The following is a 24,355-nucleotide window of genomic DNA, read 5'->3' as shown; positions in this document are numbered from 1 at the left end:
ACTCATCCAAATTGGCGTCTAAATACATTCTGTCTTGGTGGCATCTGAGTCAACCAAAAGACAGTAATGACCTTAATACCAATAATAAAATTGCCTTGGTTTTCATACCAGATTTTGAGAAGTAGAATTAAGGTGCCAAGCAAGGACAGGGGAAAAAAAAAAAAAAAAGAACAGTAGCAATCTATTATCAGAGAAACAGGCTCATCCATTATGCACTGGTGTATGCCACAAACTGACAGTAAAAGTCTTAGTCTAAGGTGACCAAAAATCAGAAGGAGTCTTGTATCACCTTTTCAGACTAACACAGATTTATTAAAAGATATAAGCTTTTATGAACTACAGCTCAGCTCCAGATTTCTCCTGATTTGGGAGAACTAATCAGGGAATTAGGGAATACTTCCAAATAAAGACATAACTAGTAAGTGCATAGGCCCAGAGACCACTTTCTGCCATTCCGACCAGTCTTCAGGTAGAGGCACAGATCAGCATACTTTATATTCAATATACAAATCACCGCACTTCTATTGCTACAGAACTGTGAGAAATCAAAAACAAAAGTAACACATAGAGGGGGGGGGGGAATAGTGAAATATGTCCTTGCAAAACAAAAGGCATCTCTAGCCTTCTTTCAAAGATAGAAGTGTCTGAAAAAGCAAACACTTGAAGAAAAGAAATAAAGTCTCACCTAATTCTAGCACACACACACACACACACACCTAAAATTTAACAAATACTTTAGCATCTTCAATTTTGCATATCACGGGCATGATCAAATTTAATTTAACATGTAATTTCCTGAAATTCTACAATTCATTTACTTGTTATAGAGTTGCTTCACAACTCATGAATGAAAAGGTATGCAGATTATATTCAGACACAGAAGCAAGCCCACACTATATGAGATTTAACATGAACAGCGGCCTTTGGAATTCAGCATATTTAATGATAATAGTTCTAGTTTGTTGGAAAACTGGTATAGGCATTTCAATCAAAACAAATCTTTAGGTGAGTTAACCTCATTTCACAGAAGCCACTGTGCATGCACCCTTGTAAAAGTGGTACATTACATTATAAACACAATGGGAAATCTGGGAAATCTGACTTGAATCCACATTTTGCTGCATTCCTAAGTTGCATATTTAGCCCATGGGTAATTCCCCATAATTAATGTCAATTTGGGGGAAATTTATATATTATTTAGAAAAAGTTAAATCATGATTGAATTTTATTTTCCTTTCCCTTTCACAAATGTTGATTTGTAACTAGTTAGATTACATACACAGATTTAGAAAGGTTGGAGATACATGATTCATGGCTTACTACCGCAATGGTTATTTTCATAATTGCTCATTTAATTTCATTACAATTTTGGTTTCAGAGGTTGAGTTCTGAAAATGCACACTTTGCGAGTATTTTCTGCAATTCTGTATATGGAAAATTGTTATGTATTTGCTGTTAAACACATAGAACATTATGTTGTAAACCTAAAAAAGCAATGTCAAAAGACTACACAGATATTGTCAGAATTTCCATGAAACAATGTCACCATCACGGTAAAGGTAAAGAACGATAAATTAGTTGAACTAAAATACTGTATTGAAAGACATCAGGTTTAAGTCATATTACCAGCTGTTGCCAAAATCCCATTCTTATCAATTTAAACTTCATACTGCAAATTCTTGTAGCTACAAAAGATTAAAGCTATATCTAAATTTGAGTAGAACAGAATACACCAATTCCAAAAATGTGTGAAGCAACGAAGATTAAATAAAGGAACATATTAATTTGGAGCCAGTGAATTACATCCAGCTGCGACAGTGAATTAAGTACCAATTAATGGCTAAAGCTTTTCTCCAGTTTGGATTCTGAAGCAAACTCATTAAGCTTTTAGAGTAGCTATAATGTGTGTACTGTGGGAACTGTTCAGTACTATTCAGGAGACTTTAACTGTAAGCTCAGAGCATTTCCTGCAGAGCTTCTGATGCTATTTTCTTTATATAACATGTGTGCCTGAAAATCCAGCCAAAAATAAACCCTTTGTTTTTCTACTTTGTTGTGGTCCCTCTCAGCTTTACGTTTCTTGAACACAGGTAAATAAACTCATAATCCAGATGGTGCAACAGATGTGAGAGCAGCACTCTGAAATCAACAGACAGTGGGCAATACTTTCCATTTTCTCTTTTAAACGCTAACTAATATGTAATTCGGAATCTCCGATGTAGTTAGCATCTGCTCCCTTCGGCCAGCCAAAGGTTACAGGTGTTCCTGATGTCATTTCACAGTAAGGCATGGGCCGGGCTTGTGAGTGAGTGCCCAGGCTCTAATCTTTCCCGACCACCTACCAGTTTTATCATGCTGGGCCTCCATTTGCCGCATCTTCTGTGTCAGATCCTGCTCTCTCTGCTGAGCCTGAAGGACTCGAGTCTTTGCCTCATTGCTAAAGCTATGCTGAATGTTCTCTTTTTCTAATCTAGGGAAAAAAAGATGGGAGGCTAGGTAAGCTGAGAAAGTACACGTTTAAAAAAAGCAAGCCCGCCCCATATAAGATCTATTATATATTTATAATGCAGAGGATGCATAGGGTAGGAATTATACAAAATAGCAACTCTCTGGGCTGAGAATACTAAATAATTATATTCATTTCTTTATAAGTAGCTTTCTATCCAAAATTGTGAGCAATACAACAGCAAATTAAAATAAGTTTAAGTAATAGAAAAAAAAACAATTGTACAAAATATTTAATACATACATGATTAAGAACAAAACAAATGATAAAACAGCAAGACAAGAATAAACTAGAGATATTTAAGGAAGGTGCCTTTATTCTGTTTCTCTATTAACAACATTCTGCTCAGGTCCCATACTATTGTATATAGCTACAATATATTTATTTGTTTGTCTGTTTGCTCATATCATTTCAAAGTGACTCTGGGCTGCTTACAACAATTTTCTTTCCTGACTCCATTTATAATAAAAATCATACTCCTTTTTTATGTCTTAGGATTCTCAGAAATGTATGAAAGTATTCATCCTAGATGTGTGTATTAGAGCAACACATTTAACAACTTCTGGATAAATTCTAAATTAAGTTGAACAAATACATTATCATTCTTTATAATGGAGAATTTAATGTAATAAAAAGGAGGTCAATTTATGAGATATCGTTCTTTTTATTTGTTGGGCCTAGCTCTTCTGAAATAAGCAATCTCCAGCAATCTAGCACTATGGTTAATATCTGGATGAAATTTTTAGATAAAAATCATGCTTCCATTCTTTAAGGGATTTTCTTATCATTAGAACAGATAATTACATTAAAAGTCCTTTGATAACTGGAATAGCTGGGCAATGCTTTCCCCAATGAAAAAAATCAAGGGACATCCCTGTTTTTAAAGAGTGCTGGAGGTAAAGAAATGAACAGAACAACCAATTGTAAAACCTTTAATTTTGAAAAGAAAAAAAGAATCTAGTTCAGTCAAATTTGGGTACACAGAATCTGGCTATAAGGAAGGTAATTTTATACAATACTACTGCACAGTGGAGCCAGCCACCAAAAATTTCAGGTGACCAATATGATCAAAAGTCTATTATCTTCTAGAACATGAGAAAAGAAGAGAAATTTTCAGATAATCAGTTACTACTAACACTGCAGATAGAGTGCCTTGTCTAGATCCGCGAATGCGAACCTATGGCACACATGCCAGAGGTAGCACGCAAAGCCCCCTCTGCTGGCACGGGCGCTGTTGCCCAGGTCAGATTTCTGTGACATTTCTTTCGTGAGCTTATGTTTCCCTGCAAATGACGAAACAGAAGCTCACAAAAGAAAAAGATCTTATCCTGCCTCCCACTGGCCAGCTGGTCTTCGGGGCTCTGCTTCACATGTACACATGTTCATGCATGTCCGTGCATGTGAGCATGCATGTCCAAGTTTCAGTTTGGGCACATGCACATGCACAGTTTTGTCACTCAGTGACCAAAGGTTCGCCATCACTGATCTAGAACTACTGGTAATAAGCATAACTTTCGCCTCAGCTTGTCATGTTATACTGGTGGTTTGACTACAGCAATGCACTCTACCCTAGGCTGCCCTTGAAAACTGCTCAGAAGTTTCAGTTGGAGCAGAATGCAGCAGCACTGGTAGCAATGGTCTTTCCTTGGCATACCCTTGTGACATTTCTGCTTTGCAAGCCACAATGATTTTGTCTGCTCCTGCATGTAATTCTAGGTGCTACTTGTTATCTATAAAGTCCTACATGGCATAGGCTAGGTTATTTGAGGGACTACTTACTTCCCATGGTTTCTGCCTGGGCAATATAGGCCAGCAGAGTTAGCTTACTCCAGCTCCCTTCAAATCATCAATTGAAGACCTAATTTTTCTCCAGACCTTGATGTAAGATAGATGGTGCCCTTAGGCATGTTTGCTATTGTTGTTCTGTTTGTATATTAGCTTGGTTGCCAGTGGTTTTTATGTTATTATTTATTTATTATCCATTGTCAATTGGAGTTGGATGGTGTTCAAAATAAATAAATTACTTACACACACACACACACACACACACACACACACACACACACACACAAAATAATGAAGAATTATATCACTACAGTACCAGGGAGAATTTTGCTTTAAACACATGTAAATAGCAACTGCCATACCTCATAACCATGTCATTAAACTTACCTTCTCAGTTCAAATACATTTGAATTGCCCTGTACTATGGATAGCAATCCAAATTGGCATTGCTTAATGCACATTGATTCTGTTGAGACAAGTCTTAGCTGCCATTTTTATCAACATCTCTCCCCTAATTTTTAGACAATCCAAAGTCATATCCCATTCTATTCAGAAAGGTCCCCAAACCCTCAAGGGGTGGGTGGAGGGCATCTTAAATGGGAAGGATGAAAATAATACCCATACATATATGACACTTATGCTATGGCACAGCCTAACCTATGTTAAAAATAAGAAGAAAAAGGTAAAATGAATATAATTAATTCCAGGGCTTGCTGCCTGAAGAAAGGAAAATTTCTATTGATGTGTGCGCCCGTGCATGTGTTAATAAGAAAGACAGTAAAGGCAAACAAGCTATCTGCAAATAGCTTGCCCACAGATAATTATTATTCTTGTAACAACCATGTATTTTAGTATCAGACAGCTAGAAGGAAACAAGTTAGTCTCTTAGTTGAGTGCAAGAATGTAGCTTTAAATACATCTGACAGGATGCTGCCTTGCCTCTGCCTTGGTTGCAATTCTTAGTTGCATTCAAGGTCAGCAGGTATTCCTTGAGTATGTTTTCTACCGACTGGCAACTACACGGAGGACAGCCTTTTCAGTAGTAGCTCCGACCCTTTGGAACGATCTCCCCGTGGAGATTCGTACCCTCACCACCGTCCAGACCTTCCGCACAGCCCTTAAGACCTGGCTAGCCTGTCAGGCCTGGGGACAAAGATAATTGCCCCCACCCGAATGATGAATGAATGTTGCTTACTATTTTACTTCTATGTATTGTTTGTGTTTATTGTCTGTATACCCCCTCCCTTCATTTTATGTAAGCCGCCCTGAGTCCCCTCAGGGAAAAGGGCGGCCTATAAGTATTAATAAATACTCAAAATACTCAAATACTATCAGGTTCATGATAGAATCTTGCTCCTTGAGACTGCTTTTCACAATCACAGTTAAATACATATCTTATTCTTAGAGAAACCTACACCATAAGTGGAGTTAAATAATTCTACTTTTTCCTGTTATCCATCTCTCTCTCTCTCTCTCTCTCTCTCTCTTTTTAAATACTACCTGAATTATTTATTTAGGGGAAAAGGGGAGAAAGATCTTTTAAAAAAGGTCTATTTTAATGTATTTACATTTAGCTTATTCATAACAGAAGGGTATATAGATATACATATCATATATATATCACAGATATATATATATATCATATACATATCATATATATATTGCGTATATATGTATGTACATACATACATACATACATATACACACACACACATACACAAACAACTTTTTTATCAAACCAAGAAGGGTATCTAGATATATAGATGTATGTATGTATGTATGTATGTATGTATGTATGTATGTATGTGTATATATATATATATATATATATATATATATATATATATATATATATATATATATATATATTTATAAACACAAACAACTTTTTTTATCAAACCAAGTGAAAATGCCCAGGGTTGAGTGGCAGTGAGAATTAAGCAGTCCCCCCCCACTCCACCTGCTTGGGATCCTCTTCCCCAAAAGTTTGAGGGTGAAAGACGCCGGGAAAATGTGGCTTGCAAACTGCCAAATTGCAAGAGTTTAATAAAAGATTTACCGCAGAATAGTGGGGCAGGCAGAGAGAGGGACTTCACCCCCACTCCCTAGCCCAGTTGAGAAGGTAACCCAAATCTTTCCATAACTTTGCAAAAAAAACAACGCAACAACAACCCAGAGGCACGTCGATCAGAAAACGGGCAAGGGAGGGGAAGAGAATTTTGCAGAATCTCTTGACAAAAGTTATTTTGTTACTTGCAGCGCAAAGGCCTTTCCGGGCCAATGTCCGCTACAGCAATTCTCCTGCAAGCCCCCCGGAATTGAGCAGGGCAAAGTTGCCCCCACAAACCCCCTCTTGTGTTTTGCATTCTGAAGAAATCGGCCATCCAATAAGCAGGATGTCAGGCCTGGGATGGGGGGGGGCTTGCTGAAGTAGAAGGGGGGGAGCCACGCATAACGGCACGGTGACTGATGGAAATCCTTGATTGATGGGTGCCTGCACGGTTAAATAGGACACTATACACATGGAAGCATTTAATGGGCTTATTTGCCATCTTTGCTGAGCAGCTGGTATATTGCGTCTTGCTTTTCTTTCATAGAGGAAAAAGACTTTTTGCTTTTTTTGGTCTTTTCTCCTTATTCTGCTTTTTCTTTTCCTGATCCTATCTCTTTAAATCGGGCTGCCTATATGTCATCTTCCTTAGTGACTCTTCCTCATTACATCTCCTATCAGTTATGTCCTTATTAATGTTAAATTGTCATTACATCAGTCTATCTCCTCAGTTTATACAATTTGATGAAAGCCCAGTCATCTTAGTCATAGACCTGCATAATCCCAGTATATGTCTGGAACATATGAAAAAATCTATGCCAAAATTCCCTCTTTATGGAAAGGATGAAAAACAGAAGTATTACAAAAGGAATAAAACATAGTTTTCTACTATCCCAGTAAAATAATATTTAGCATCACCATCCAGAGACACAGATTATACTGGTCTTGCACATTTTTAGAATTTTCTGGGAGCATTATTTTATCATTCTACAGAGAATATTCCTTAAAAATAAGTAAAAAACTTGAAGGATATAGGAATGTTGAATTAAACATTTGTATTATCAATATCAAAGATGAGCAATAATTTTAAAACATGCATTGTAGGTTACTAAATAATTAAAACAATCCTTTTTGCACTGTGATTCCATTACATATACATATTATGGAAGAGATGGACTACAGATATACATATATATGTATTCTATGTATTTTTCCATTTGAGTGGTAAAAAGGAAATATATATTTTAAGAGAACTATCAACAATTTATAAATTATTCATTCTTAAGACCATTTACAGTCAGAAAAGACAACACAATGCTAAAGTGGCCAAATCCAGGCGCCTGCTAAGTCAGCTTCCTTCAAATGCACTCACTTCCATGGCAGTAGCAATATATAAAAGCAGCCAAGATCAAACCACTGGCTTTGTATCATTATTACCAAATACAGGTTTAATGTAAAATAATAAAGTATGACATGAACAGTGAACCCCTTTTAGTTGAGTTTCAGATCTGAATGTGAGACTGAAACAATATTATGCTTCTGGATGACTTCTGTCAGCAGAGGAAGGGAGGTCATGCATCAATATGATCATGGTATCCTTCAGGACTGGCTTTGAGGGTTGGGTAGCCCAATTCTATGCTAGTTCTCCTCCTTCCTCTAATGTTGGTTCTAGTTGGCAATGATTGAGAGTGAGGTGTTCTAGTCATGGCTCTTGCTTTATGAAGTTCCACAGGGTTTGGTACTTATCTCTGCTCCTGTTTAATATCTGCATTAAGCTACTGGGTGACATCATCCATCACACTGGAATGAGCTATCATCAGCACACTGAAAATATCTAGATTTACATCTCTACCCCGGCACGCTAAGCAATTCTGTTGACATCCTGTCTTGGTATCTGGAAGCTGTTAAGGTTTGGATGGGAAACAAGAGTCTTAAAGTCAATCTTGACAAGATGAAGTGGCTCTGGGTTTGGGATCTTCTGGTTCCAGGGATTTGTGATCTCTTCTTCTGAATGGGCTAGCATTGCCCTAAGCAGACCTTGCATGCAATCTAGGGTCCTCCTGGACTCATGACTTCTGCTTGAAAAGTAGGTGGCAGAAATGACTAGGAAAGTGATAGCATATGAAATGATCCTAGGAGATAGGAGAAAGAACCTCAGACTAGACATGATCAAACACGATCTCAATCCACTGAAGGAATGTGGTCATGGCAAACATTTCCGAATGGATCTTCCTTAGTTTTTTCAACTGTAAAGATGGGTTGGGAGGATGGAATGTACTTTCAGACTTGCAAGATTCTCTGAATGTATCCTTACAATAAACAAACAGTATTTCTGGCTGCACTCCCTATTTGGACTGTCTGACAAACTAACCAGGAAGCTTTCACACAGTTTTGTGTTGCATGCCAGTTGCACTTTTTCCTGGTTTGGGATGCTTTATTTTCAATCATTTGATCCCTGGTTTCCTCCTGAATGGATTACTATAAAATGCTCTATCTGAGGCTGTCTTGAAGAGCATTTGGAAACTGCAGTTGGTACAAAAAGCTGCAAGGGCAGTTATGTATGCCTCTCAGGCAATTCACATTACATCTTTACTCAATGAGCAGCATTGGCTTCCAATGTGGCTCTGGGTGCAATTTAAGGTGCAGCTAATGACATAAAGCTCTATCTAGCACATAACTATGATATTTGAGAGATTGACGTAAATAATAGAAAGCAAAGTGGCTGTGGTTAGAATGCAGTATTGCAGGCTAACTCTGCCTGCAGTCTGGGGTTTAATCCTTACCGGCTCAAGGTTGACTCAACTTCCCATTATTCTTAGGTTGCTAAAATGAGGACCCAAATTGTTGGAAGCAAAATATTGATGTTGTAAACTGACCCGAGAGTGCCATAAAACTCTATGGTTTGGTATATAAATCTAAATGCTATTGCTATTCACCATATGACATTAGGTGGTTGTTGCTTGAGATCTTTCATAATATTCTGCACAGATCTAGGACAACTTGCTGTGACTAACTCATCATTGACCAACTCATCACAGGACAATTTGCCATGGTGAACTTGCCGTGGGAGAACTTGCCCTGGGACAAGAATTACACTAACTTTGAGGAAATGGTGGAATAGAATCATTAAAGAAAGGATGCAAAAGGAGAGACAAAACAAAATGTTTATGACAAAAATTAAAACAATTTTAAACATTATTTTAAATAATTAAATTTAATTGTTGAATTATTCTGCATGAGTTGTCCTGCAGCAACTTGGCCTTGGAAGAGTTGTCCTGCTGGGAGTTGGCCATGGTGAGATGGTTGCAGTAAGTTGTCCCATTCTGATTCTGCACTGTGCGCGCACACACAATTTGCAGTTTAACTACTATCAAATTTGCTTCATGTCACTTTGTTTTCTGTTATATATGGTACAGTGAATTATAAAGTTTATAAAGATTATAAACTGGGGCTCAGAGAACAAAATGGATTGAATATGGATCAATAACATGAGATTTGGCCAAAATAAGATAGATGTACTTTGATACTCTTTCTTGCAATTTGAGTTCATGGAATACTACTTCTACATGTTACTTCTTGTGTACTACTACATAATGCAAGCACAATATATAAATAAAGGGCACTGGGTATTAGGCAAGAACTCAAGTCAGTTGATTCCCAAAAAGTCATCAAGGTGGTGGTGTGGTCACATATGTATTAGATTCAGAAAAGGACATGTGGTTATATAGGTGGTGATGAATGCATCCTTGAGCAAGGGGTTGGTTTGCGACGATCTCAAAGAAGTGTTCTACCTTGTCCTCAAGGAATCATCATGGACCCAGTTCTGATCAATTTTCATCCTGTCTCCAAAGGTATTGAGAATGTAGTCAGTTTGCAGCTCTAGAATATCTTGGAGAAAATGAATTACCTAGATCTTTCTAGTTAGGTATCAGGCTTGTATGTAGCACTAATGCAACTCTGATTACAATTGGAGATCAGTGGTGGGACTGGGATGGAGTTAGTATATCCTAGCCCTCAATCTTTCAGTGCTTTTGGTATAATTGGCCCTTATATTGCTCTGGAGCAATTTTGCAGATTGAGAATGTAAGAGATGTTGAGGTGATTGGTAGTTCTTCTAGGGCAGTGGTGGGTTGCAGGTGCATTCTGGTACGGTGCTCTGGTGGGCCCACCTGCCCGCCCGCGCTCCTTACCTGTCTTTAAAGTCTTTGGCGCTTCCACGCACGGCGCATACAGCGCCTGCGCGACGCTCCGCTGAGCAGTTGGAGCATCGAGGAGGCGTCTCTGGACAGTATGATGCATGTGTGCGCTGTGTGCGTGTGCTCCATGCGTCCACTTGGACACCGCCGGACCTGTTCCAACTGTACCAGTTGGAATGGGATCCAGAACCCACTACTGTTCTAGGGGTAATTCCATTCAATGTTGTTAGATAAAGTTCTAGCCCTAGAACTCTGCTTTATAGAGTTCCTGAGAACTCTACTTTTCTCTCCATTCCTATATAACACCTACATGAAGCTGCTAGAAACTATTGGAAAGGTTAAATATCACAAATATGGATTTACATCTCTACCACAAGTTAACTGGCTTATGCTATCAAATTTTTTCCCAGTATCTAGAATTTGTGAAGGGCTGGCTGAAGAAAAGCAGGCTTTGTCTACACCCAAGCAAGACTATGAGTCTGGTTTTAGGGACTCATTTCTGGAAAGTTTCCCTATACAGCTTTCAATAGGGTAATACCCCTCCAGACAAGTGCAGTATTAGGGGTTGTCTCAAGACTTGTGGTTGATGCCATAGCAGATGAAAAATTAAATGGTTTAGGATTTTTGAGTATGTTGTGGTTTGGCTGTTCAGTTTTATACTCTCTTGTTGTGTGTTCACTGTTAATCTTGCTTTGACGTCAAAACCGATGCTAGTTTGCCAGAATCACATTTTGAATTAAATACATACATGAGAGTTCATCCAACAATCTTTTGCAATGTTAACATAGGGTCAATTATTGGAAAGAAATTATGTTCCTGTATGAAAAAAAAGTCAGTTATGTTGAATGAAGGTCACCAAAAATAAGTGCAGGGCCTAGAAGTGGAGCAGACTGCCACGTTATAAATACCCATGTCTTATATTCTACTTGTTATCAAAATGTTTGATAACATTAAATATAAATGTTAGAATTAACCTTGTATCAGGAAGAAACGCTGTATAAAACCCTGAGATATTCTGTTCATTCTTTGTATGTGAAATCATTCCCGAATTTTAATTTATTAAATAATACATTTAATCAACTCAAAAGTTGTGAGTTTGAAATAGGAATGTGGCTTTCTAATCAACCTAAAATAAGAAAACTACAAACATATTTATTCAAAACTTAATACGAATAAATACATTTTAAATTCATTCTGCCTAAGACAGAGACCCAGGAGCCCCAATAAACTTTTTATGTTTTGTCATGTCTTGATTTTTTTAAACAAAAATATATTAGATTTAATTTAGAATAAGGTTATAAATAAGAGAAAGTCAAAGACATGCAATTTTGGACAATATCATGCTTTTTTATAAAAAATATTTCCCATAACCACAGAACAATATTTTGCATAACATTTTGATAGAATTACATATCTAAGTTTGGATTATAAATATATAATTAAAATATGGCATTTCTACTAAAATAGGGCTATAAATTATAAGAAAAACAGAAAAGGAAGCTTGCATAAATCAGATATAATTTATATAAGGACAACCACAAAATTTGTCTAGATATTGAAATATTGAGCTTCATTTCCTTTTACAGAAAGGTTCCCAGCAAAAGGTTGTAGTTAAGGACATATTGCTTGCAATTATGCTCTAACTATAGCAAAAAACATCCAAACTGTAATCTTTAGGTTTCAATCTTATGTTGTATTAAACTGTGTGTGTGTGTGTGTGTGTGTGTGTGTGTGTGTGTAATCATTTAGAATTAGATAAGAAATATGTCCTACAAGAAGACTCTAGGGAACAGTTAAGAGGGCCTGCATATCTTAAGATTTTTATGATTCAACAGAAACTGATTTTGAAACTTCCTGAATGTGCTACTCAAAAACCCCATAAGAGAATTCTGGATTAGCACCTGTACCTTAAATATAAATTAATAAACCAGATGCTCCTCAAATGCTCTTCCTATGAACATGTTAACAGTTCTTTAAATCTGTGTTATGTTTATTTTGTTTTAACAGATACTTAAGAGCAAACACAAGAAAAGAAGAAAAATACTGGAGTAAAGAAAGAAAGAAAAGATTTATGACATTGTAGAACTGAATAAGAATTTTCAAAGTAATATTAGATTAATAGAGAATATATATGGAATCTTCTTTCAATTCAGCAGTATAAAACCATGGTTCAAATCAAGTCAATCAGCACAAGCAGTCAATATAATAATAATAACCAATCAGAACAATTAATAACACTATATAATTTTACAAAGACTATGATAATTATCTTATATTTTAAAGCCTTGTGTTCTTAACTATTCTCAAATGACATAAAGTGCATTGTAGCACAGCCTACCACGCCTCATTTTTTTTCTCTGAGTAACAATTAGACGATGAATAAGATTCTGTATGTTTTATAACATGCTTTTCAGGGGAATGAATTTCTTTCACATTTTGTCAGACTGTGACATTTCTTTGCAAGCAAAGCAAAACTAAGAGACTACTCCGCAGCTAATATCGAAACCTTTTCTTATTATCATCTTGATTTGGCTTGCCTGAACCACAACATTTTTCTAATCATAACTTTTGTGTGTTAACATTACCAAAAATTGACAGACAAAGCACCATTCTTGTCAATTTAAAAAGTGTTTGAAACACTTTATGTTATTTAGAGCAATGGATGAATGGATTTTAATAGCAACTTTCCAACTACACTCACAATTACTGTCATTACGCTAAGTGCTTGATGTCCCACTGTGCAGTTTTGCTTACTGCTTTTTTACCTTCTTCCATGCACACTTTTAGCCACTGACTGTACAGCCTTTCAGTGTTTTCTGCCTTTTCCTTTAAATAAACTGGCTCTGGCTCCCTCCATCTGGTTCCCCTTCCGTCAGCAACCCTGCACCTGTTCACACCTCCTCTCCTGTTGGATTCCACTGAACATTTCCTCCTCTGCCAGGGCTATTCTGGCACTCACAACCTTTCTGTCATTCAATCCATCTGTCAGAAGTGAACTTTGTTTACTGCAAGCTTCTGCTTTCTTCTTCAAGATGCAAAGCCCCTCAAGGTCATTGTCAAAAGAACTGTCGGCAGAGATTTAATCCTTAGTAAGAGACAAAGCTGGACAGTTATGCGTTATATATTTTTTCCAATAATGTTGAAGACAATAGCGGAAGAGAAATATAATTTAAAAAATCCTCAAAGATCAAATTCATCGTCTTTCTGTAAAATCTTGTACTGTGAGCATTATTTATTAAGTGAGTTTAGCTGAACAAAAGGGACACGTGACAAACTATGTAGAAGAGAAAATACAGTTTCAGAGAAGGCTAAGATGTATAGTGGACCAAAGAAAAATAAGGATGAAAATATTAATACAGTTTTTAAAAAGAGAACAAAGCAATATTCATTAACCAAATGCTGATTTTAATGTTACCTTTAAGCTGCAACATAGCTATATTTAAACTGTCATTCATCTATGACTAAGTATCATATTTTGAAAAAGTAAGGTAAAAATCAATTCACCACTGAGAAATTTTATAAATGTTATACAGTTTATGTGATTATCCATATTGCTATTCAAGTTAATAGAAAGAGCAGAGCAGCTACTTTTGAGACATTTCATACTGTCAGCAGGATCTATTATGCAGGCTTAGTCAAGCATGCATCTGCTTTTCAAAAATTTGTTCCAACAGCCGCATACTATTGAATTATTAACTAATTTCTTTTTTACAAACATTCAAATAAGAAACATTTTCAAAATGTTTTCTTGAATAATACCCAAATTTCAAGGTATTTTTCTTCACCTGCTAGAAATGTGTGTTGAAAAAAAAAGAATGATTATTTTACTAGTTAACATTTAAAATGGTTATGGAACACAAAATATTGCTTCAGAGTTTTTAAAGTAGAAACTTGTCATTTTCCAAATCTTAAACCAATGACAGATATTACTTGCTTAAATAATAAACATTAAACACATAATTAAATTCCAGCTTTAATATATTGGAAATGAGAAACAAGCTCTTGCCTTTGTAATGATGTGTTTTTTAAATTTTCATTAGTCAAGTACTCATTTAAAGGAATTAAGATATTCATGATCTTCTCAAAAGGTCTACTACACAGCGCCTATCACATTACTTATATCGATAGATGCTTTTAGTTCTTAAATGATGTGCTATGCTGAGAACATGACAAGAGCTAAGATATAATGATACGGACAGGATATAATGAGAACAAGAAATCATACCAGCTGCACTTTTACAAAACGTACACAGATTGCAGGAATGAGAAGGCAATAGTGGGACAGTTGATGTGGCAATCAGGCTGCCATGGAAAAATGCAACAATTGAGCAGGAAAGAAGTCAGCTCCCTGTCATAATTGAAAAGACAAGAGACAGAAGAGAACTAGCAGATGGGAAAGAAAGAAAGAATCATTTGGAGCGGTTTTTTTCTGCTTGTAATTGTTACTTGCCAGGACAAGACACAGTAAAACAATAATGTTTTTCATACATCATAATTCCATAAGATTGATTTTAATGTTTAAAAAGAAATGTTAGGCTTAAAATAATTTAGCAAGTTACTACTTTATAATACAAATGAATAGGAATTTACTTACAAGCTCCAAAAAGCAGTTTCTTCCAATCTAGCAATTTATCCCTTGTAAGGGGAAAAAACATCCCAAGAATGACTTCACTTTATTTATTTTTCTTTTTGTCACTGCAGTAGCTCCATTGATTTGGTGCAGAATAGTTGGTTTATTTAATATGCATTATCTAATTATGTGCATATTTCCACCTTATTTTATAAAGGTAAATTTAAGTTGGATGTCATAAAATATCAGCACAAAGCATCCAAATATAAAATGTTATTTTTTTTTGTTCTGTCAACAAACTAAGACCTAATACACATTTTGTTTTGTTGTTTTCTAATTAAATAGCATGAATAAGCTTATCCAAATTCAATACCCAAAAAAGAGGTAACCAAATATTTATTGTAACAAGTACAAAACATACAATTTTCAGCAATGTGTGTGCATTCAGGAATGTTGGTTTTGTTTAAGAGACCAATGTCAGTATAATCATTGCAACTGAAAAGCTCTCTATATAATCAGTTGTATCTATTAATTGTTCTTTCAGGGGAAAAAAAATCTAAGCTTGATTATCAAGCTATGTAATTTTCCATCATCTTTAGGGGGGGGGACCCTGAAAATATAGCAACATGTTCACAATTTACTTAGCTGTTATACTTACATATTTCATTTTCACCTAATACTTCATTAATGGCTTTGGAAATATTGTATTGTCAAACAATATATTTTTAAAAGGACAATAAGTGTCTAAGACATTAGATGATAAGAAATCAGCCAAATGACAGATTTTAAAATGCACTGTATTAATTATTACTGCAAGCACTGCCAGAAAACAAGAGATCTGATTTATTCCAAATCGTTTGATAGCTGTCATCATAAAGGAGCGGATATGGGCTAAATAATGGCAGGTAAAATATTCTTCTTTTTATAATAATGGAAAGTACTTCATTTATATATGTAGAAATTAAATCAGCTACTTCAGAAAGAAACAGTAACCAAGGGGTTTCCCCAGCTTTCCCACAATTCCTGTGAATAGGCTTTGAAAACAGCAAATGTTTATTCCACATCTTGTTGAAAATTACCTTATGTACGACCTTCTTTATAGTACTGGATATAGTTGTGGATGTGTTAGTGAATACATAATACACATAGCTCAGGGGAAAGAAAAAAATGCTTTCAAAATCAATTAAGGAGAACAAATAACAACTTTACATCCACTGCAATGATTCGATAATATGCCGCTACATCAAATAAGAGTATTTTTTCTTGACAGTCCTAAATTAGATGTATCACAGTAATGGATACATAAATAGCATATGTTCTTCTTATCTTCCTATTTTAAATCCCTGTAATATTTGTCCCCCCTCCCCTCCCAGCCAAAATCAAGTCTGTCCATAAAGCTCTGTAAACAGAAAAATAAGTTGAAAAATGGAAAGCGTTTCAATCTTCTTTGTTAAATATCCATTTGTATATCTGCAATTATATATTTCTTTTCAAATAATTTCATCATTCATCTTGCTAATCTAACCATGATAACTATTCTATGTAACAGGTCCATATTTAAATTCATTTTTTTCTCATTCAGTTTTCTTTTCAACCTCATTTTCCCCGCAGATATCAGTAAGACTGCAACCTGTATCCAAGGTACAATGGGGAATAAGCTTCTTTAAATTCCATAAAATTTATTTATCAGAAATTATATGGAATAGTCATGTATTACTGTCTGGTTTGCATTACTGATAATGGTTAGCTAGACTATTCAAATATAAGGTTGACATAAATCGTAGTGCTGAAAAAAAGCAAAATGAATGCCTTCTTTAAAGAGCTTTAGATAGATAGATAGATAGATAGATAGATAGATAGATAGATAGATAGATAGATTAAGAACTGCATTTATTCTAATGTAAGTCACAATCTTAATATGTTTTGAATGTTTAAGTGATACCAAAATACTATCTTGTTTGCTTTCATTGATCACAGATAATGTTTCCAGAAGGGCAATGTAGTATGAATGTTCTTTCCTAGCAGGGATTTTCAAGAATTTACAAAGTCAATTCTTCAGCAGATTTGTCCTTTTTATACATTTCTTGTGCTGCAAATTTCTCGGATAAACTGCCCAGTTAACAAAAGTTTGTGTGCGTTTTTGCAGTAAAAAGACATTGCAAGGTCTTTATCAGACCAATGGGCACACCACTGTAAACATCATGGAACTCTGCAGCTATCCTGCAGTTTCCCTCTCTGTGGTCAGTCTTCCCAGCTGCCCTATCTGTTACTGTCTGATTAGTTCTGCTAAGGAGCTCCTCCCCTGCCAGCTTTCAGTGCCATCTGTTCTACACAAGATGGCTGCTGCCCAGCAACCTAACACTGCCCTCCTACCTGGCACCCGGCTACCATCCTTACCCCAAAGTGCTAACACAGGTTCTCACTGCTGGCAGAGTCAGGATTTCATTACTACTACTTTGACAAGTGCAGGGTTGTTTGTAATTTCTCTTTTATCCTGATTTTGATTGTACAACCACCTCCCACTGATTCAGTTTGCTTCAGTTTTGTTGCTCACAGATTTTACTCTCCACATTAATCTCCCTCTGGCATGTTACTGCATCTGTTCCCTTTTTTATTATTAATTTTCAAATTCCCACCATTTTTGACAAAAAGGAGGTAATCTACACTCTGCTTCTGCCCATTTCATTTTCTTTAATTTGGAAGATAAGTATGAAAGCATGCCAAAGAAGTTAATTCTCCGTTAACAGTTTATTTTCTGGCATCTCACTGCCTTTGTATATGAAAAACAGATAGGAATAAATGTTGACTAAACCACAAATGATCCTAAATTTAATGAAAAATAAACATATAAAAACAGGAGCTAAAGAATTGATTATGCATGTTATCTTATTTCAGGCTTTTATATTTCCTTTTAATTATAAAATTCCAGGTAATATATGGGAAATTAAACTTTAAAATTCTCACCCGTTAAATACAAATTTCAATTCATAGGAGCAGTTACTAATTATAGTTTGATGTGACTACTCATTTCATATTTTGTAAATTAAAACATTCTAGATCTTTCTATTTTTGCATATATAAATATACACCATTTATATGCATACAAATCTTTACCCCACAAAGAAAAAATTTAACAGAAGAAGAGTAGAAGAGACATGTTTTTTTTAAATCAATAGACTATAATACCTCAATACTTGTCATATATGTTGCGTAAAAAGATACTTTTTTCTAGTAAGAATAGTATCAATGTCATACTGAAACATTAAAAAGTATAAACAATTCAACTACGTTCCAAAAACCTATTAGAGTGATAGACTTAATTTATGTATCTTATTTATTATACATGGACTTCAATGAATGTTAATGAAGCTATGGAAAATGTGCTAGGGGCTACAAGAAGTGCTAATAAACAGTAGGTTTTTGAAGCTAAAAAGGTTCTGATAATCATTATATGCCCTTTCAACAATATCTTCCAAAGATATGGTTTCCAAAAGTTATTCTTCTACTTATCAGTTATTGATTACATATCTATCAGTCCTCCTAGTGAAAACTACCAATGCCAACAAATATTAGTAAAGATATATAGAATAATTTGGCTCCGCAGGGAAAGCATTTCTAACCCCTTAATAACAGTTATACCCCACACGAGGTGGAGGGAAGAGGGGCTTTAGAGACTCAGCAACATTTCAGGCTGCTACCTAACAGATTTCCCCATAAAGGATGCATTGGAACTTCCTTTTTCTTTGCAGCCTCCAGCTGAATACTGCCCATTTTCAAATTCACTCTTTCTTTTGCCAGATTCTCCACCCACAGCAAATGTGGGTTTATTCTATTCAGTTTTCAGAGTTCATCTGCTTAGTGACAGACAGACAGAAAGACAGACAGACAGATGAATGAGCAGACAAGCATTCTGAGCCCTTTACAAATGTTTTGCCCAACTTTCCACTGAGCTTGGAAAGAAAAAAAGAAGTAGGTAAAAGCAGGCTGAGGGTTTGTCAAAATCATGACAAGGGCCTCCTGACATTCCAATGCAAATCTAAGCTCTTATGCTTGCATGCAATTTAGCAGCACAATTATTATACAATATATTCTCAGAATCTATATGAATAACATTTGAAGACTGGATTAGAGGAAACAAGTCTGAAGTAGTAAACTAAGTACTTTACAGGCTTATCAATAAGGACAGCATTGAACTTCATTCAAATGATACTAGCAACTAAGTAGAATTATATATTAAACTATAGTTAAACCAATTATAATCAGATTAAGAAGTGCAAATTGCAAACAATGCAAACTATTTTTTAAAAAAAGAATTAAGAATATAGTTCATGATCCAAAGAGTTTTTCATCCGTAGTGGAAGATTTGATTATTTCTCTTCCCTGTTGCAGCAAGTCAACTCTTCAAAATTTGCTCTGCAAAACGTCTTTAGTAAACCATGAAAGTAGATAACAACAAAGAAAAGGAAGGCTACAAAAAATTAACCAATCATATTGCACTTATAGATGTTTTTACTAGTTCATTTTGTCAGCAGAATACTGGCTTTTAAATACAACTCCGTGTTTTTTCGCATAGTAAAGTTCAATTTTGAAGTCCTAAATATCAGTGAAACCCGCTGTGTCAGCATTAACACCTGTACCACACAAGAAGAGATTGATAATGCTGCAATTTTACAATGCCAAAAATATGTACTGAAGTGATCTATATATGGCATTTTCTACCATATATGAATCATCCGGGGAAGAATGGGCTGTTTTACATATTATAAGTATCCATGTGATCAGCACAAAAATCAATAAAAAGGGAGGGGGAAAGCAACTAGTGAAATAAAGGAAAATAACAGTTCAAAATACTGTATTATGTTATTTATAGGACATTATTTCTTCTTATTTTTGAACCATTAAATTACAGCCAAAATATTGTTGATCAATCATCCCAAGAGCCAATTTCATAAACAGAAAGCAAACTCATCTATCTTTCTAACACTGTAGAATACTATTTTTGCTGCTTCCATGCTTGATAACTCCATCACTTTTCATATCCTACTCACATATATTAACAGTATCAAACTTTATAATATCATACAAATTAAATGGATTCTAAACCAACAATAAATAATAATGAGACAACAAACGCCCCTTACCCATTCCATACCTTAAACATGATGTTTTTAAATATTCTCTGGACTACCCACTGAATGTGAAAAAGAATATTTTGCCCCATTTTAAGTTGCATTTTTACAATTAGCTAGACTATGCACAAAAATGTAGGATATAACAATACATATGAATAATTAAATAGGCTAAACTTACAGAGAAGCAAGAATTTTAAGCTGTTTGATGGTTTTTACCACCTTGTATGCAATTTTTGAGCTTAGTAGCACAAAATATAAATTATTTATTGAAATAGAATACCTGTATTTATTTATAAATGTACTTTCTGCATCTTGGTAAGTAAAAGCTGGAAGAATGTGGTGATGTATATTCTAAATATGTACCTATTTTATTACTTACCTTGAAAAAATGCATTTTCATAAATTAATATGCCATGAATATTTTGGGTGGTCAGATTTGTATTTTTTTATGTTAAAAAAATCCAATAGGACATATATCACCAGGTGAGCAGAGCAAAAACAAATATATGTTCTTTAAGGGGCTGGGACATTTAAGGGTATAAATATATATATCAAGTGTTCAAACCTTACTTTGTCTCTCCCCACAAATCTTATTTTGCTATCAAATCTTATTGGCATGATCTAGGGTGTTCTGGAGGCTAGTAGTTTACTACTCCAGATTGAATATGTAAAGAAATCTACATAATTGCCAACAATTTAAACAACTGTACTTATATGTGATGATATGTTATGAATAAGAAAGTATCCAATTCTTCAATGCAATTATATTATAAATTGAGGCAAATCGGTTATTGGAAACTATAGATAGGAAGCTAATCAAATTATAAATATCACTCACTTTTTCCTCACAGCAATAAGGAAAATATAAAAATATAATTTAGTAAATGTTGTGACATTGTTACAGAAAAATGAATGAGAGAAAATAAGATACAACATAAAAAGAATATAGTAGAAGTGAATAATATATATATAGTAGAAGTGAATAAAAAACAGAATTAGAGCATGGGGGAAGTGACTATTGATACCAAAAATGCAAAAAGACTATCTGAAATTTGAACTCCCTCTCACTCCATATTGTTACAAAGTTACAAATCAGAAAATCCAGAAAATAGAACAAAATAACTATATGACTTAAACAATCAGCATGGAAATATATAGTCTGTTGTTAAACCTCTCCACCTATCAAATTTCTAAATGAAATATCCAATATGATCAATATCTGCAATGAAATTCTGCAGAGTGAATGGCACCAGGTAATACAACATTAAAATAGTGTTTAATCATTAAATTGGACAAATTTAAGTCACTTATTATTGGGAGATTTTATTTAATTAGGCTGTTGGTATCATTATTAAAAGTGTGGAAGTTTTTCAGGAAATCTATCTACACTTTGGATTTTCTCCAAGACACCACACAGCTTCAAAACTTGTATGATTAGCCTTAGGAAGGAAACTGGTAAACCATTTGGTAAACTATCACAACAAATCATTATAAAAGAAGTCCTGCAAAATCCAAACTTTTGCTATCTTACAACTTACCCAAAACTTTTTTCAAGTTCATTAACCTCTAGCATATTTGTTCTTCAAATACAGACTGTGAGAAAAGTGTTTTTTTCCCCATCTGCTCCTGGCCCATAATCTATATTTACACCTTTTTTTTTTTAAAAAGAGTATGATATGATAATTTAAGAGCGATACTACAATTACCCAAGTGAACCACCTTTATTCATGTGCACATGTATATAATTACACACTACATATGTACACCCCACCTAATAAAATCATAAACTGGAATGCTTTTTAAAATACTTTTAATTATAATATAATATGTAGCTTTTATGTATTTAACCGCACCCAAATAAAAATTAGTTCATGCTTAATATTAAAATTCAACTGTTTAAAAAAATGATAGAATAACTGTGTTCAGCAGGGCCAGTCATGAAGAAGATAAATACAATTATATTTTAAAATATTATTATTTATTGAACTACTTGTTCACCATACATTTTAAGCCAGTTTATTTGTTTATCACTACTTTTTAGCCAGTTTTAAATGATTTATGTATCATAAATATTTTTAAGATTATGCACAAAATTATTAGGAAAATTGGGGCTATTTTTCACTTGTACCTATATGAAATCGACAAACATTCAGCTATTCCCTAAAACAGTTATAATTGTAGAATAATTGGTGTTGTGTGTAACTTTTACTGACTACAAATTAAGTAAAAATCCCTTTAAAGAACAGGGCAGAAGGAAACAGATTAGTACATTTACGGTTATCACACTTTACTTTTTTTCCATTATACATTCACTTCTAAACTGCCTCAAAGCTAGACATTTAATTTGTAACAACTGTGGATAAGCAAATGACAAAACATGGAAATGTGAAATTGAAACTGGTATTAAGAACAAAAAAGATAAATGGTACCTGAGAAAATGCAGTTGTTGCTCAGCTTTGCCCAGCAATTCTGTTAGTTTCAGACATTCCTCCTTAGCTTTTGCAGTATCCTGCTGTGCTTGTTCTAAGCGCTGTTTGTTTTCATGAAGCAATACTTGTAATTTCTCAATTTGCTTTAAATACAAAGAGGAGGGCAGGAAATGTAGATAACATTAATTGAACATAATAAAGGAAGTTAGAAAACTCACAAATACCAGAACAAGTTTAACATGTTAGGTATTTATTTTTTGGATAAAACAAAAGTTGAGAAACAATATTTATTATATTATGTTTACATCGTACTTTTCCTCAATTCTACAATCATAACATTGGTTACATTTTTTTGAATCATATTTAACAAAAAAATGCAGAATGCTCCACCAATCACTCAGATTGCAATACTGCAGCTACGCTTAATTTTTACTTTTTACTGCAGAATATAATGAGGCAATATAAGATACTATTCTATCTTTAGTTCATGACTACAAGATATTAACTCTTTCAATTTTTCTCTGTTCCTTCCTGATATTTAAGCTCAAAATATATTTTAAAGAAATCTAATAAGCATTTTTGTAAATGAAAAATAAACAGAATTTGACAACTATCAACTAATGCCAAGACAATCTCAAAATTTCACAGTATAGGCATAAATATAAGTTCCTATAATTTTCTCAGGGAAAATAACTAAAGAGAACAGATGGGCTTTATACTATCCCTCAAGTGAAATCAACTCAGGTTATGCCTGTCCAACAATAAGTGAATTACAACATAGAGGGACTATGTTGAAAATAGTATCTCTCTACCTGCCAGATGTTTTGAGTCCAGAATTTAAGGTAATATTTTATCTGTTAATCTTCACTGCATTCAAAATTCAAACAGCTTCTTTAGAATTGTTATATTGCAGAGTAAAAAAAAAGTAATACCCCCTTCTCATTACTTTTACCTAGATATAATGAAGAACTGTGTATTATATTTTGAGTATTATGCTTGATCATAGACTTCTTAGCTGCTGCCATATTTGGCATTTAAAAAAAATGTTACTTTAGCTTGTTCTACAATTCATATACATGTAAACAACTATTGAGGTTAACAACAAAAATAAACGTTACTTCTTATACCATCTCATAGCCTTTTGACAAAGATCCTGGGTAAAAACAATGCTAGTAAATAGCATAAGAAAGCTTTTTAGAGCCTTAGCAAGCAGGTCCAATCTGGATTTAATATCTCTGGATTTATTATCACTAAAGTTATGTAGAACAATAAAATGAAAAAGTAATTGTTGAAAAGCATTATTAACTAGGCATTATTATCTTTTTATATTGTCATTGTGTTAATTACCTCAAATTTGGCAAATCAATATATTCTTTGTAAGTTATATATCTTTTAAACCATGATAAATTGGATAATAGTATAGATTTTTTTTTTTCAGATTTTAATAGCATTTATAGGCCGCCCTTTTCCCTGAGGGGACTCAGGGCGGCTTACAATAACGAGGAAGGGGAGTGAAGACAAAACATAAAAAGAAATGTGCAATAACTGAAAAATACTAAAAACACAACATTCTCTCAGCATTCGGGAGGGGCGGAAGAGTTTATCCCCAGGCCTGACGGGCTAGCCAGATCTTGAGGGCTGTACGGAAGGCCTGGACTGTGGTCAGGGTACGAATCTCCACGGGGAA

The 24,355-nt window shown here is 34.5% G+C and overlaps 1 protein-coding gene across 10 annotated transcripts in view; it reads right to left on the bottom strand.

Moving 5' to 3' along the window:
* SDCCAG8 (SHH signaling and ciliogenesis regulator SDCCAG8) overlaps positions 1-24,355 on the bottom strand; it is a 112,252-nt gene that overhangs the window by 54,165 nt on the left and 33,732 nt on the right. For 6 of the 10 annotated variants that reach the window (XR_004255172.1, XR_004255173.1, XM_032215214.1 and 3 more), the window contains exons 13-14: positions 22,669-22,811; positions 2,343-2,470 (exon numbers count right to left, since the gene is read on the bottom strand). Coding sequence is in view for 7 of the 10 variants with exons in the window: in XM_032215214.1 (XP_032071105.1) it covers positions 2,343-2,470; positions 22,669-22,811 (271 nt within the window). In the remaining 3 variants the exon portion in view is untranslated. The remainder of the gene's footprint in view (positions 1-2,342; positions 2,471-22,668; positions 22,812-24,355) is intronic. The other 4 variants (XR_004255174.1, XM_032215219.1, XM_032215220.1 and 1 more) reach the window with 1 other exon arrangement.

Source organism: Thamnophis elegans, chromosome 4 (assembly GCF_009769535.1).
Source record: "Thamnophis elegans isolate rThaEle1 chromosome 4, rThaEle1.pri, whole genome shotgun sequence".
NCBI classification, from domain to species: domain Eukaryota; kingdom Metazoa; phylum Chordata; class Lepidosauria; order Squamata; family Colubridae; genus Thamnophis; species Thamnophis elegans.
Note: the sequence above shows the minus strand (reverse complement) of the source record. Positions and strands in the feature narration are given on the sequence as shown.